General features: G+C 40.1%; 2 protein-coding genes across 2 annotated transcripts; one reads left to right on the top strand and one right to left on the bottom strand.

Annotated features, from left to right (window-relative positions):
• Window positions 1-419: 419 nt before the first annotated feature.
• Window positions 420-7,234, bottom strand: polr1e (RNA polymerase I subunit E). The gene is made up of 12 exons (XM_058384915.1): window positions 7,114-7,234; window positions 6,570-6,673; window positions 6,409-6,485; window positions 5,853-5,938; window positions 4,920-4,972; window positions 4,564-4,708; window positions 3,583-3,693; window positions 3,194-3,287; window positions 2,891-3,021; window positions 2,624-2,702; window positions 1,617-1,748; window positions 420-1,146 (listed from the first exon to the last, which is right to left on the bottom strand). The coding sequence occupies exons 1-12, from the start codon at window positions 7,205-7,207 to the stop codon at window positions 981-983; spliced, it is 1,272 nt and encodes a 423-aa protein (XP_058240898.1). The 5' UTR covers window positions 7,208-7,234; the 3' UTR covers window positions 420-980.
• A 205-nt stretch (window positions 7,235-7,439) lies between these two features.
• tmem192 (transmembrane protein 192) lies at window positions 7,440-14,982 on the top strand. The gene is made up of 6 exons (XM_058383988.1): window positions 7,440-7,600; window positions 8,511-8,663; window positions 9,279-9,540; window positions 10,430-10,567; window positions 13,421-13,532; window positions 14,367-14,982. Exons 1-6 carry the CDS (start codon window positions 7,571-7,573, stop codon window positions 14,494-14,496), a joined length of 825 nt encoding a protein of 274 aa, XP_058239971.1. The 5' UTR covers window positions 7,440-7,570; the 3' UTR covers window positions 14,497-14,982.
• The last annotated feature ends 67 nt before the right edge of the window (window positions 14,983-15,049 follow it).

The raw sequence follows: 15,049 nt of genomic DNA, 5'->3' as shown, positions 1-15,049 counted from the left end.
AGTTCATCAGAAATATTAGATATTTCTGGTAAGGCTTTTAGCTAATACATGTAGCACAAATATTAGAAATGTAACAATAATTCGACTTAACATTCAAGCTGCCAATTTTGTCCTTAAAAATTGTTTAATTATTATCATTATTATTAGGTGGCCAAGCACCAAAGAGGCTTCTTCTTCTTGCTATGGCAGCCCATAGACCCATCTAGTAAAAAGTTATGAAATTTGGCACACTGATTAAGGGGTGTCTAAAAAACATTCTGACCAAGTTTGGACCCAGTGCTACCACTGCACTCGCACCACCATTGGGTCAAATTTTCACCATATAAGCACTGTTGGGTTTCTCCCAACATACTGCTTTGGAGCAACAAGTTCACGTTTGTGTATATATATTTGAAAGTGAGTGAATGACGACTGTACAGCTGTAATAATGATCTAAACCCCAACCCTGACCTCTCTTTCCAAATCATTTTCCACCCAACACAATCTCACTTATTTGCACGTACAGGCAGAACGGCAGGGCATGAATAATTCAATCTGGTCAAGTCATCGCTTTCCTAGAAACAGATGTACCCTAGTCTCATCAGGAAATGAGCTCCATAATTATATCTGGCTCTTGTTCTAATGAGCTGCATGTATCAAGGTTGGATCGGCTGCTTTGCTGGACTTTTGTCTGGTGAGCATGAGAAATGTTCTTGTTACATGGAAATGACTCATTTTTATTCACAACATGGACAGATTCACACTCATTACCCCCAACCCACAACATAAAAAAAACAAAAACAAAACACTGAAACCTTCCAAACGTAACGGAAGTGTGCATGTAGTCATCAGACCTCATAATTTGAGGGAATTATGCACTTATATTTTGACATATCATATGCACCATGCTAAGAGATAAACACACTTTTGATAAGTTTGTTTCTTTGGGCTGCATTTGACTTAACCAACTGGTGTATGAAATATTGAACTGATCATTCTGCTCATTTCATTTTCTTGCGTTTTCGGCTCTCCATGCGTCGTTCGTAGCGAACGAGCGGGAGCTGCAGTGAGGCCATCCTGTGGTCATCCTGTAGCCCTGACTCCTCCAAACTGTGGCTGGACTGGCGGGAAAGCGTGAGCCCCATGGCCTTTGCCACCTCCAGTATCCTAAAAAAACACAAATGAGGGGAAAAAAATAAATACATATTAGACAAATCCATGCTTCAGAAACAGAAGAATCAAATTGCATTCCAATGAAGACATCAGTTTCAATCCACCATCAGGGATTATGTTTTTTTCAATACTCCTCCTAAAATTCTGTCCATTTGTTCAGAACAAGCAGTTACCAAGGCACCTTTCCCATGCTGGAAAACTTAACCTCAGGTTGTTACAAAAGTGATGACACTGGAGACTCCATTAAAAAAAAACATGTCTAAAAATAAACCCTCTCTTACAACTAGCTTCACCGTATCCACCGTAACGTTTATGTGAAGCGTGTATTATACACTATACGCTGTGTAGGTTGTTAGAGAAACGAGTGAAACCTGATTTGCATCATAGTTACAGAAACTTCAGTGCTGTGGTATCGCAATAACTAGCCGACAGAAAGCGAGATGTTCAGGTGTGTGAGAACTGACTTGGTTTCGCTGATACACAGGTCTCTGTACAGGAGGGTGAGGTCGACTTTCTGGTCTCCGATATGAAGCAGCAGAGCAAGGCAGTGGGACGCGATCTTAGCAACTGTCGAAGCTGTCACTGTGCTCCTCACTCTGAGAGCGAGAGAGAAAGAGAGAGAGAGAGAGAGAGAGAGATTATTTACCTGGACATAAAAGTGTGTTTAATTTGTATTAATAATACTAATTTTCCTTTACTATCCATCAAACCAGTACACTTGGGCTTCCTTAAGGGTGCTTTGGATAGTAAGGGTTTTTAAGCTGTGTCCCAAATCGCATACTTACACACTACACTACACCACTGGTTAGTATAAATAGTGAAAGTCATTTGTTTAATCAACCAGAAATTCCCAAGAAGAAGAGCACTTTAAGAACCAGGATGATGCATTTATTCAACTCTGATGGACGAGTGCGGTGAGTGTTTGACGTCTACTGAGAAACGGCTTACACGTCCGGTTAGTGAAAAAACAGTTGGTGTTCCATTTGAGACTAGACGATTCTTCTAACGTTTATACACTAGATGCTAGAGTAAACAGTGCATAGTGTGTAGTACATTATGACATTTGGGACACAACTTCTACTTGGAACCTTGTGTCATAGGGAACGCCTTTTCTTAGACCCTGCATAGTTCCCTCAAGGGACAAACTATTAAAAAAAAGACTGCCTAAACTTGAGAATTTCTAATGAATAGATTAGTATATTTATGAACTGTCGAACAATTAGGTTCCTTATGCACACGTTACTGAATTACAAAAACGATGAGCACAAGAAAATAAACCTCATGCACACTGATTTGAATAAAATCCATTCAATAAAGAAACATGACATTTGTTTGTGTTGGATTTGGTTTGTAGGAAAGAGTATAGCACTTCCACGGGTCAATGACAAAACATCACATTCTATGTCTTTTACAATAGACTGCCATTATATACAAAGCTTTAACCATTTCTACCAGAACGTCGAGCTCGCACCTTCCTTTAAAGAAACTCTCCACTGTGAAGTTCTTCTGCACTTTCCTGAAGATGACGTGTGGACATTCGTTCTCGCCAACTTCCAGAAACAAAAACACACAAACGGATTAAACCCGGGCATAACCGGGAACAAAGAAGCTCATCTTCTGTCCAGCAGTTTCATGTTTTTTTCCCCTCCTGCTCTAATACTCTGACAAGCAAACTGGGCCAAAATGTGAATAATTTCTTTTACACCGATACTGTATGCGATGAACAGAAAATACTCACGCTTGCGGTCCAGTTTTTTGGTTTGCGCAAGTCTGATGAGGAAAGACAGGTACCAGGCACAGCGGGCGTCTCGGTCTCGAGCTTCCCCTTCTTTGGGAAGGCATTTCAATATCTCCTTCAGAGTCTCGGGACTAGAAAATAAAAGGTTAGTGAATTTACTGCGACAAAGTGAAATATTAACTTTTTAAGAGACCACAAAAATGAATGATTATTGTTAGTCTGATGCATTTTGAGGTAGAATCGCTATCAAATGTGTCACCATGACTACCACTAGAGCCAAAATGCTTGTAACTCTCATCTTACAAGAAGCCATCTTTGCTCATCTGGTCTTCAGGAGTCAGTCCTGCTATTTTCTCCCCAAGCTGCTGGAGTGAGTTGAACTCGACTGGAGACAGCACTAATATGCCGTTTAGGAACTTAGAGTGAACATAGGAGTCATTACAGAAGTATCAATTACTTTACAACAGAAAATCCCAAACTAGAGGTGTTCGATGCTCAGAAATAAAAATGCTAAACATTACACACTTGACCATTATTGAATCCTGATACTAAGCAGTTTTAGGAAATGTCAGTTTCGAGTAGTTCCCTAAAAGGTTAAGGGAAACTGACGGCTGATTGACGGTTGACTGGAGCCGTGGTTCTGTACACTGTACTCGTCTTTCTTCTTTCTATCTTTAGCTTGAGAAGGATACGGCCATCAAAGGGGTAAACGTCCTCACGATTAGCTGCGTCCTTGTTGCAGGGAGGCAGGAATAGAGTAGATTCAGACAGAGCCTGTGAATCCACCACATCCTGCTGTAAGGCTGAGAGAGAGAGAGAGAGAGAGAGAGAGACAGAGAAAGAGAGAATGAATATATGCAGAATGAGTGACTGAATGCAGAGAACCTGTTGTACTCCATCAGCAAATATAAGGTTCATTATTAAGCCCAAAGCTGCATAATATTTCAGTCTCTCCAGTATTTTGTGGAATTTTTTGGGACTGTTGAGGCAAAAAAAAATTCAGCTTTTTTCCCCCTCTTAAAATTTGCAAAGTAGCTTCCAGAAAATTGTGTCTTTTTTAATGCAGAGAAGTGCTTTTCATTTTTACTTTTCATTTGCTCAAATCTGCAGAAAATGTAGAAAAACTGAAAGCTCCTCAAAATATTTTTGTATGATTTTTGTGTTCATTTCTACGGTCGAGAAATACTGGATGAACTGATGATATTAAGCATAATTCTCAGTGGTTTATTTTTATAACACAGGACGATTTAAGTGGATACACTACCAGTCAAAAGTTTGGACCCATCTTCTAATTCCATGGTCTTTCCTGATGTTTATTTCTTTCTACATTGTAAAACAATGCTGAAGGCGGCCGAAATCCACAATAATCTGGTTTGAACAGCTGATATTGAGATATGTCTGCTACTGATGCTCTGTAAAGCCTTCATAACGGCTCTAATCTGAGGTGCTGTTAATTGGTGATTTCTGAGGCTGGTAACTCTAAATGAACTTTGTCTCAGTGTACAATTCTATGTATCCTACCGCGCATGCACACATCAATTCGATAGAAACTATATAACCATGATTCTAGTCTAAGCCTGAACTACTGATCATAACCAACGTCTTTAACTATCCAGACATTCCCCCCCTTAAACATGCTGCAGCAACAGTAACAAGCGCATTTATTTATTTACCTTCCACTCCTTTCTTGTCTATGACGTTACCGGCGGCTCGTGCCACCGCTTTCTGCAGCGTGTCATTGCCGACCTCGTTCATCCGCCTCGAGCTGAGCGCGCGCTTCTGCTTCGTCGTGCCGAAAGCCTCGATGAGAGCGTCCAGCTACATAAACACACACAAGTCACTTTATTTGTGCATTGCATAAATGTATTTGACAGCAAAAGTCTGCATACCCTTAGGATTAAATGGAGAAAGAACAGGGGTTAGGTTTCACAGAATCAATACGAAATATCATTTCATTTCCGTCAGATGCAATGGATTGAAGCTGAAACCTGGATATGAAACCTGGAAGTACAAACACACAATACCTTACCTTCTCTCTGTAGGTCTTGTTCTCATTGTCCTCGGAATTTTTTGCTGTTTCACCTAAAACAATCAGACAAAATTCACATTTCACTCTTTGCTTTATTTCCCCCAACCAAAATATACTTAACAAAAAATACACTATATTGTGAAACGTTTTGGGACACCCCTCCAAATCACTGAATTCAGATGTTGTTTTTCAGGGGTTGGGCTCGGCCCTTGGTTCCAGTGAAAAGAACTCTTAATGCTTCAGCTTCATACCAAGACATTTTGGACAATTTCATGCTCCCAACTTTGTGGGAACAGTTTGGGGATGACCCCTTCCTGTTCCAACATGACTGTACACCAGTGACCAAAGCAAGGTCCATAAAGACATGGATGAGTGAGTTTGGTGTGGAGGAACTGACCTCAACCTGATAGAACACCTTTTGGATGAATCAGAGTGGAGACTGTACACCAGGCCAAAACTGTGATGTCTGCCTTTACATGCACATGAATGTAACATGGAGTTGCCCCATCCTTTACAGCTATAACAGCTTCAACTCTTCTCTTCAGGCTTTCCACAAGGTTTAAGAGTGTGTTTATTCTCGAGAAGTGCATTTGTGAGGTCAGGCACTGATGTTGTGATGACGAGAAGGTCTGACTCACAGTCTCCACTCTAATTCATCCCAAAGGTGTTCTATGGAACTAAGAGTCCGAGCCCAACCCCTGAATTCAATGATATGGAGGAAGATGTGTCCCAAAACTTTTGGATATTAGGATAGTGTATCTACAGTGTGGGCAGAGTTTGCTTCAAATTAACTACTGAGTGGAAGATTGTGAGTTCAAATCCCAGTTACAGTAACAGAAAAGTGTGTACTATATTCTCTGAATGAGTTAAATGTAGTTTTCAGCCTAGATTTTATAGAAAGCTGGTGGTGTTTGTGTGTGTGTGTGTGTATACCTGGTATAACAGGCTGCAGGTTGAAAAGCTGAGCACTCTGCACCTTCATCTGCATGGTAGTTTTGTCCAAGATGCCGACAAAGTAACTGAAGAATCAAAAGAATTAACTTCATTACCTCTTGCCAAAAAGTCACAACACACTGAGACAATCTGGCAAACAGTACAGCCCCCAAAAAACCGATCCACAACATTCACCTTTTTGGACACTCTTCCCCTTGATTAGGGAACAAGATTAAAAGGAATCTTGACTGTATACTGAATACTGAATTGTACTACTGTGGAAAAAATATTTTGGGAATGACGTTTCAGAGAGATTAGAGGACCATCACTTCTCCACATCAAGCTGGCAAGCAAGTGGATTATTTTTCGCTCGTAAATGTATAGGTTAAAGACAAACCTCTAAAAGTGGAAAATTGCTAAGATGAAATTTTGAAAAGTCTTCCTCTGGGACATAAAAGACATTAGAACCACCTGATGCCCATTCTTTGAGTTAAAAAGAAAAACCCTTGACTTTCACCCTCATCTCACTCCCTTCCCAGAACAAAAGTAGACGTACTTGCACATGGTGTTGCACTGTAAAGAGTCTGGGCCAAAGTTGCTCCCGACGTACGACAGCCGATCTGATTCTGCGACCTGGAATACACAGAACTTGTTCACGGTGTCCAATAGCGCTCATAAACATGCACAGCATCCAGATTTCCCATACAGCATCATTACCACAATGCGCCTGCTTTTCTTTCTCGGGTTGGCCTCATCGCTGTGCTTGAAAAGCCTGAAGTTCAGCTGATCTGTGGTGTTAACCTGTCCATTGGAAAACTTCACTGCAAAGAAGAATAGATTTAGACTCAGGCTAAAGCTCATGATTTACTCTTTGATTTTAGCACCATGTCTGATTGTTATCTCATGAAATTGCTGAGCCCCCACCACCACCACCATTACCACTGTAACTAGTAATGTCCCCCTGTGACGTCAGAGTGGCACAAAACCACTAACTTCTTAGAAAGATAAAACCCCACCACGTTAACACTATAGTCAATAAACACACCAGCAATAAAGTGATTGAATGTGTGATCTAATTCAGTACAAACAGTATACATGTAATCAGCTACATAACACACACTATACTGTGTATCCTGACGTTGTCAACCCACGTGGGTATCAGAAAGTAACGATCCCCTATTGAATCATATATTTCACCCAAACACAAAGCCTCTGACCAATTAAACAGTTTACATGATTTTTTTTTTTGTTTTAAATTTACCAATAACAGATTTTTCTTCCCCAGCTTCTTCACACGGCTTCCACGTACAGGTCGCCGCCATTGCTGCTGCGATTAACATGTACTTTTCGCGCATCAATAGCGACGCCACGCGGTCACCACCGGAATAGCATCCACCCAAAAAAAAACAACCAAGAGCGGTCAGTTTTCAAAAATAATTCTCCCTCCCTTACACAAGCACCCTTTAACACATATTTAATAATAACCACGCCTAAATCACCATAGGTTTCTTTCGGTCAAATAGAAATGTTTTTGGGGTGCAACCGAAAACTTTTATTTTGACGTGTGGTAATCCGGAAATACAAATTTAAAGCCTGTATTTCTGTGTGTGTGTGTGTATATATATATATATATATATAAAAGCTCTATTGCTGTAAATATTGGCCATGCAACTAGGAATTTTTGCTTTATCTTAAGTTTTTTGTTTGGTGTAAAAAAAATGGACTCAAAGCGACTCCTGGTAAAGACGGTGCGTATTAATAGCTGATTATTGCAGCATTTTTTATTTTAAGGCTAAATGCTTCCTTGTTAAACCGACAGGACATGTTTTCACGTGATAGTTGAGTTTGTTGTTGTCGACCTTTAGCTGGCTGTAAACTAGATATTTATATTTATTTTATAGATGTTTGTGAAATTTGTTTGTTTTGCCGAGCAACATTGTGCTGTTCCTTTTGATAATTTGGTATTTAAACGTGGCTTTCTAATACGAATTAAACGACATTTTAGTAGAATTGTATTTTTCCCCATTAAAAAACAAAACAAAACACTTTTGTGCAAATGTTAAATGCATCGAGTGTTTAATTTACGTCTAAATAAAAAGCAATATATATAATTTTTGTTTTTAAATTATCGAAGCATTAACTCAATAATATTCAAAGGATTCACTTTTAATGAGTCGATTCTTTTGATTCTTTTACGCCTCACAGAGAATCAAATTCCGATTCGGAATCGTTTGTTTTACTGCGCACAGTGGTGTCCAGAAACTTTGCAGTTGTTTATCATGTCATATGTCTGTTGCTAACATGGCCCTGCTACCAGGGTTTAGATAGTGATTTTGTTTATTTAGCAACTTTTTAAGTTTCTTAATACGTGCACCGTTTTTTCCGGAATCGATTCGTTCGAACGGCGACTCGACTCACGTTTGACTCATTCGCGAATCGCCCATCACTACTTCAAGTAAGCTCAGACAAGTGCGCAGTTCTCGAGGTCGTTTTTGGCCACTTAATCTCTCTACATGCAAAGAGATGTCACTGTCAGAGATTGCACTAATACACATTTATTTTTCTGCTCTTCTGGACTTCAAAGAGTCTGTCTATAGCACAGGCTTGTAACTGACCTTTTTGTTCAGAATGCACAATTTCCTGTGTGTGTGTGTGCAGAGTAACCGAAACACAGATATCACCCAAAGCATTGAGGATGACCCTTTGATCGATGGGCCACTCATAGCCAGGAACGCCTTGGAGTCAGCCATCAAAAGAGAGTTCCAAAAACTACCCACTAACTGGGGAGCCATTACACTGACTGTGTTGCATGTGAGTATGAAAATCAGGGTGAAGTATGAAAATGCACACTTGGCAAGGTGACAAGTGATTTGTCCCACTCTTATACCATTGACATAGTCAAATAGGATCATTTCACAGGTGAAGTGTTAGTGCCGTCACCCTAAAAAAAGCAAAAAAAGGGAGGGAATTTAAAGGCATTTAAAGATTTCCTTCCAGTCTGCATCTACATTTATTATGTAATCTACTGACTGAGAAAAACAACAACAAAGCTGCCAAATTTGACAGAATTATAAGTTAACCAAGGGAACTGAGTTCTCGCTTTGATTAACACTCCTCATCAGTGTCTGTCTCAACACCTGATGACAAAAATCTCTCACAGCCTCACCGTTGTCTCTTCACTTCACTGATGACTGGTGTCCCTGGGGAAATTCATTCAGAAAAATTTGTGATGTTAATGTTATGTTGTTAGCTCAGTTACACACAATAGCTTGTGTAAGTGTTAGTAATCAGTAAAAGCTACCAACAAACTGTGAATGAAATAAAAGGGAAAAAATTGTAGTGGAGTGAAAATGTAATATATCTAGCCACAGTGATCCATTTATAAACATATGTGCATGTGCTCTCTTTGTTTCACCTGGCCTGTAGGTGGCGTATGTGAGCGTGTGTGTGGCCCTGGCTGCTCTGTGCTGGTTAACTGACACTCACTCTGCGGAGTGCACAGCAGCATTGAACGGGGTGGACTCGAGGTCCCTGGTGTTGTTATTGAAGGTGGGCTTGTGGTTGCTAGTCTTTCTGTTCGAGAGATGTGTGCAGTATCACCACAGTGCAGTGAGGCGGAGAGGATACCTGCGGTTTTACAGGAAAACTGCCAAGCTCAAGCACCTGCCATTACTTATACACTCTGCAGGTACACACACACACACACACACACTGCATCACCTTCCCCTCTGTGCTTGAAAACACAATGAAGCAAATTTCTGAATGCTCAGCAGAAATGAATCGCCCCAAAAAATTCCTCTACTTCTTAGAAAACAAAAATATACAGAATATATTGGCACAGTGGCAAAGCACACAACATAACGCCCTCAAAGCTCCAGGGTCTGGTTTGATCCTGAGCTGAGGTTATTGTTTCTGTGGAGTTTTGGCATCACAGTTCTCACAGCATCCATCAGGGTTTTCTTCCAAAAACATTCCAGTAGGTGGATTAGTGACAGTAAATCGTCCCTAGTTGTAAATAAGTGTCTGGTATCTCATCCCGCATGGCTCCATTGCAGGTATAACATAGTTATTGAATAGCGTTCCCATCTATCTAATCCATATATTTTTCCTCCTGACATGTAATCATGTAGAAATTGAAAAAAATCTTGCAATGAGCCTGATTTAGTATATATTTCTGCTTATATTTTTCTGGCCCGGAAATAAACTTTAGCTGAAGACTAAAGCTTACCCTTAGCTGAAAAGATTCCTGAGAACTCGTGATTATTTAGAAGGAATGAGAATTACAGTATTACTGATGCACTTCGCCTCACTTCCACCAGAGGGCGAATTTCTCCGTTAATTTTACAGTTTCTTTTCCACTGTTCTTTATCCTTGGAAATTCCTCGACACACACACACACACACACGTCTAGGTGTTTTTATAAATAATAAGCAATTTCTGGACGTGTTTGATATTAATAGCAGTGTGATTCACAGTGAGGGATTCAGCTTTGTGGGCTTCTTGCATAACCCTAGGAGACTATAGGTGGAAATGTAAACATGCTTTTCTGTTTTTTGTTTTTTTTTTGTCTTTTACAGGTAACGCTGCCGTGCTGATAGTAATCGCCCCCGCCTCGATGTTGGATAACAAAGTGAAAAATCTCTCCGTGTATCTGCTGCTCGCCGTCATCTGTGTGGAACTGCTTGCATCTGTTATATGCCTTATGGTGTATGCAGGTACTTTTAGCTTTAACCTTGGTGCAAGTCTAAGGAAAGCATTAAAGGTCTTATTTACATATACATTATAAAACGCTCATACACACACACACACACACACACACCTCCCCCTCGGCGCAAACACCTCGCATTACAATACCTCAGCTACTGTCTTTATTCCCTTCAGGATCACACACTAGGCCGTATTACAATCAGCGAGCCCTCTCTCTCTCTCTCTCTCTCTCTCTCTCTCTCTCTCTCTCTCTCTCTCTCTCTCTCTGACTTTTCCTCCTTCCCTCTTTTTCCTTTTTATTCCCATCTCATCCTCTTTTGTTTATGTGCTTCATCTTGTGTAAGGTATGTGAAGCATCCGAGAAAGAAATAGGTAAGAATGAAAGGAATGGGATCTTGCATCTTTTTTTTGTTTTTCTTTTCCTTTCTTTTTCCTGTTTTTGCCCAAGGCAACCTGAAATTACCCCACCCCAATAAACCATTGCATTGTCTTACTATTGACACACTCTCTCTCGCTCTCTCTCTCACACACTCACACACACACACACACACACACACACACTTACTTGTATCAGGACTTGGATTCCTTGGATGATTAGTGAACTGGGGATCGACCATGCATTGAGACACACCCTGTTTAGTGCCATTTAAATGAAGGCCGCTGACAGATTATCCAAGTGTGCGTGTGCGTGCGTGCGTGTGCGTGTGTGTGTGTTAGCAGATTAAGTTATTTGTGCTTTTTCTTACTCCATATTATGAGTGTTTGTTTGCATCCAGCAGCATGAGAGCAATCTGATCGATCATCTAAACATTTACGCTCCACTCCATGTTTATTGTGCTAATGAACACTCCCCTATCCATCTGCCCATCTCTCCGCATCCATTTATCTCCCGCCATCCATCTCTCTCTGCCTCTTCCTAAAGGAAGGTGCAGTTAGGTTAAAGTCGTGCTCCAGGCGCTTTGATGTCGCATCTCTCTCTCTTTTTCTCTTTCTCTTTTTCTTTCTCTCTGCCTCTTCATTTGAACATGAATACAGCGTTCTGCATGGGCCGTATGCCGCCTGTGCACTTCAAAGCCGCTTTAGGGTCCTTCAAAGGGAGCGAGGGAGGGGAGTTGGACTTGTATTGTCTGATCTTAATGCACAGGGAAGATGCAGTCCTGTTGTGTGGGGATTTTTTTTTTCTTTATCGAACAGGTAGAGAGTTCGTTTTGTGGAAGTGGCTTGAGACGGACAGGTAGGAGAGAAGAACCCGGAATCTCAAAATTGAGCTTGTAGAATGTTCGAATTCCAGCAAGAGAAAGATCTCAAGCAGAGGAAACTCTGAGATTATTATAAAGCATGTATCAAACAAGATTTTGAAGCTTATTTCAAGACCTTTGCTCCAATTTCAGCCACAGAAGAAAATTCCAAGCTTGCAATTAGTACATTTTTAGGATTGAATATCAATAGGATTGGAAAAAATAAATATATATATATATATATATATATATATATATATATATATATATATATATATATATATATATATATATATATATATATAAATGCATTTCTAGATTTAGGATATTTTCATTTCTCATCTTTTGAATACATTTTCCTAAGGTTTGGATATTTATTTGTTTATTTATTTATTCATTTATTAATAATTAGAAACCTATTTGAATTAGCTTATGTGATGTTTAAAGTTTGTTGTTTTTAAAAATGTACTTTTCAGTTTTAATTAAAAATATTTTTATATTAAATATAATTTTTTAAATGTGTGGTAAAAAAAGTAAATATGTTTGTTAGAAAATCTAAAACAAGATTATTTGTTTACTATTTATTAGTTTGTTTAATACAGTCTTTCTGAATGCAAAAAAAGATATTTTTGTTAGGCATTTAAAGTATAACTCGTATCCAAACGGCCAGGTCTCGGGATAAGGCGGCTGTGTACAACAATAAATCAATCCAGTAAACAATATTTCAGGTTTTCCTAAAATCCAGGTAGAGTTTAAAGTGAAGTGGGGAAACTTGCCTATTTATAGAAAGGTGTGTGTGCGTGTGTATGTGTGCGCACGACTGGGCTTATTATGACCGTGGTTTATGTCTGTGGCCGAGGGAACTAAGGCTCTGCTCTTTAACAGAGAGATGAGGAATGTGACACATCCGCGGAGCGCTGCATCTGCCGGTCTTGTTTTCCTAAGAAAGCATTCCTTAGCTCTTCTGGATGTGTGGTGACAGAAATGTCTAATTACCCTTAATAAACCTCGCCACATTAAAACTGACACGGTTCTGTTCACCCCTTAATGAGAAGACTGCTGTGAGGAGAAATGTGATGGTACTTAAAGAGGTTTTGACAAATTAGGATTGTGTGGTGAGAGAGAGAGAGAGAACACACACACACACACACACACACACACACATCAGGTCTGTTGAAGCTGATGCCACTTCACTATAGTGGATGGGCCATTGCTGGCCATTTCCTCCAGGTGAAAAAGTGCACTTAGGTGTGTGTGTGTGTGCGTGTGTCACCTATCATTAATGCTTATCAGATCCTGAGGTTTAAGGTATCTCTTTATTTTGTCTTTGCAACAGTATAGAGTGTATACAGGAAGCTCCTCCCCCTTTTTTGTTTAGTTCAGTTCACTTCAGTGTCTTTGGTAGATATTTACCTTAAATTCCATTTTAAAATAATCACCTGTGCCCATTAATCCTCAGTCGACCTGGGAATTCATTACATTCAACATCTGTATGTCCCACACACACACACACCACAATAGTTGCACTCTTTACACTTTCACACGTAATTTGTCCCACTAAATCCTCCTGCTTTCGTAGCTTTTTCTTTGATTTATTTCTTTTGAAATGTTTGTGCGTTGCAGTACAAGTGTCGAGGTTTAACAAGCAAAGTCTGGGTCCAGATATCACAGAAGACGAGAGATCTCACACCTTCTCCGGCACCGACAGCGACATGCACGCAGAAATGGGCTTCAGGTAACAAACACACACGTTGTCGCATACAAATGCTGTGGTGAGCCATTAGATCAGCGCAGTGAACTTCTGAGAAATATGGAAGGATAAGGGGAAAACTGGAGAGTCGAAGATGGAGAGTCGGCAGTAGATATAATAAATCATGATCCACGTAGTGTTTGTGTAAATTATATAATATGGAAAGTCTGGACAGAACCATATTTAAAGATGGTCGTCTTCAAATGGCATGAACAGGATTCCGCTCATTTAATGTCTGACCTTCAGTCATGTTAATTTCCATACATAACAGCTTAGTGGCTTAATGTTTAGTGTGTGTGTGTGTGTGTGTGTGTGTGTGTCCAGGTTCTTCCCCACCTTGTTCCCTATGTTCCCTGGGCTAGACCCCAGGTTCCCCATGTCCATCATGTAGGAAAAACTCCATACCCACCATACTTTTAGGTAGATTCACAAATATGAAGGAGTGCATAGATAAATGAGAGATTTTCATTCAATTTAATTCACCTTCCACTCGTTTGTGTGACCCCATCAGCACCCACCTACACGTGTCGCTGTAACCCGAATGCTCTTTAGATCCAGGGAGAGAACTTTATCTCTCACCCCCATATCTCTCATTAACATCTCCAAAGGTGGAGCCCCAACAAACACACACCCGAACGCACCCTCTGGTCATGCTGAAGGGTTTGTAAACAGATCATATAAACTCTGTTTCCTTACAGAAACACCGCATTTCCATTTTACACACACCTGAGTTAGTCATGCTTGCTTTCTTTTTTTTTAGTGTGGAGAAATAAAGATATATATATATATTGAATATTGTTATTGTGTCGTGTAAAACAGAGATGGCTCCAGTCTCGAAGAGGTGGTGGAGAAACAAGCCGACCTGATCGAATACCTGAAGCAGCACAACACGCAGCTGAGCAAAAGAATCCTGACGCTCGCCACACAACAGACGCACAACCGAGACTGAAAGAAGAGGAGAGAAATGAAGAAGAGCGGATTCCCGTGTTTGACTAGGCTTTAAATGCACGTGTCTGTTTGTGTTGTCCGTTTGCTGACTGACAACGGCGGCCGTGGTCGACTAATCACAAGGGGTTTTAACGGGGGGGGGCGGAAAGAGCCTCTTTCTCCTTAACATTGTTTTCATGCTTCCCCCGGTAACAGGTCCTGGAAGCTAAAGGACGGCCAAATGGAATTTAATAGGAAGTAAAAGAAAAACCTCAGTGATCAAACCAGCAGCTGTGAAAGCGAGCAATGATTTAAACGCTTATGTAAAAATGTCACGGATTTAGGATGCGGTAGTAATTGTATGTCTCTGGGGTTTGGAAACTGAATTTCTGAATTGCACTGACCAATATCTTGAACTATTCAAGTCTGACTGGGATCGATATTGAGTAGCTTCTGTAGCTAATATTTAATGCAAAGTGGGGTGTTTTTTATTTTATTTTATTTTTTTTTATGGATTTTCAGGTTCGTAATAATAAAATTTTGATTGTTCTAAACTCCTTGTATTTCTTGCAGTT

The sequence above is a fragment of the Hemibagrus wyckioides genome, linkage group LG29 (genome assembly GCF_019097595.1).
Source record: "Hemibagrus wyckioides isolate EC202008001 linkage group LG29, SWU_Hwy_1.0, whole genome shotgun sequence".
Taxonomy (NCBI): Eukaryota; Metazoa; Chordata; class Actinopteri; order Siluriformes; family Bagridae; genus Hemibagrus; species Hemibagrus wyckioides.
Note: the sequence above shows the minus strand (reverse complement) of the source record. Positions and strands in the feature narration are given on the sequence as shown.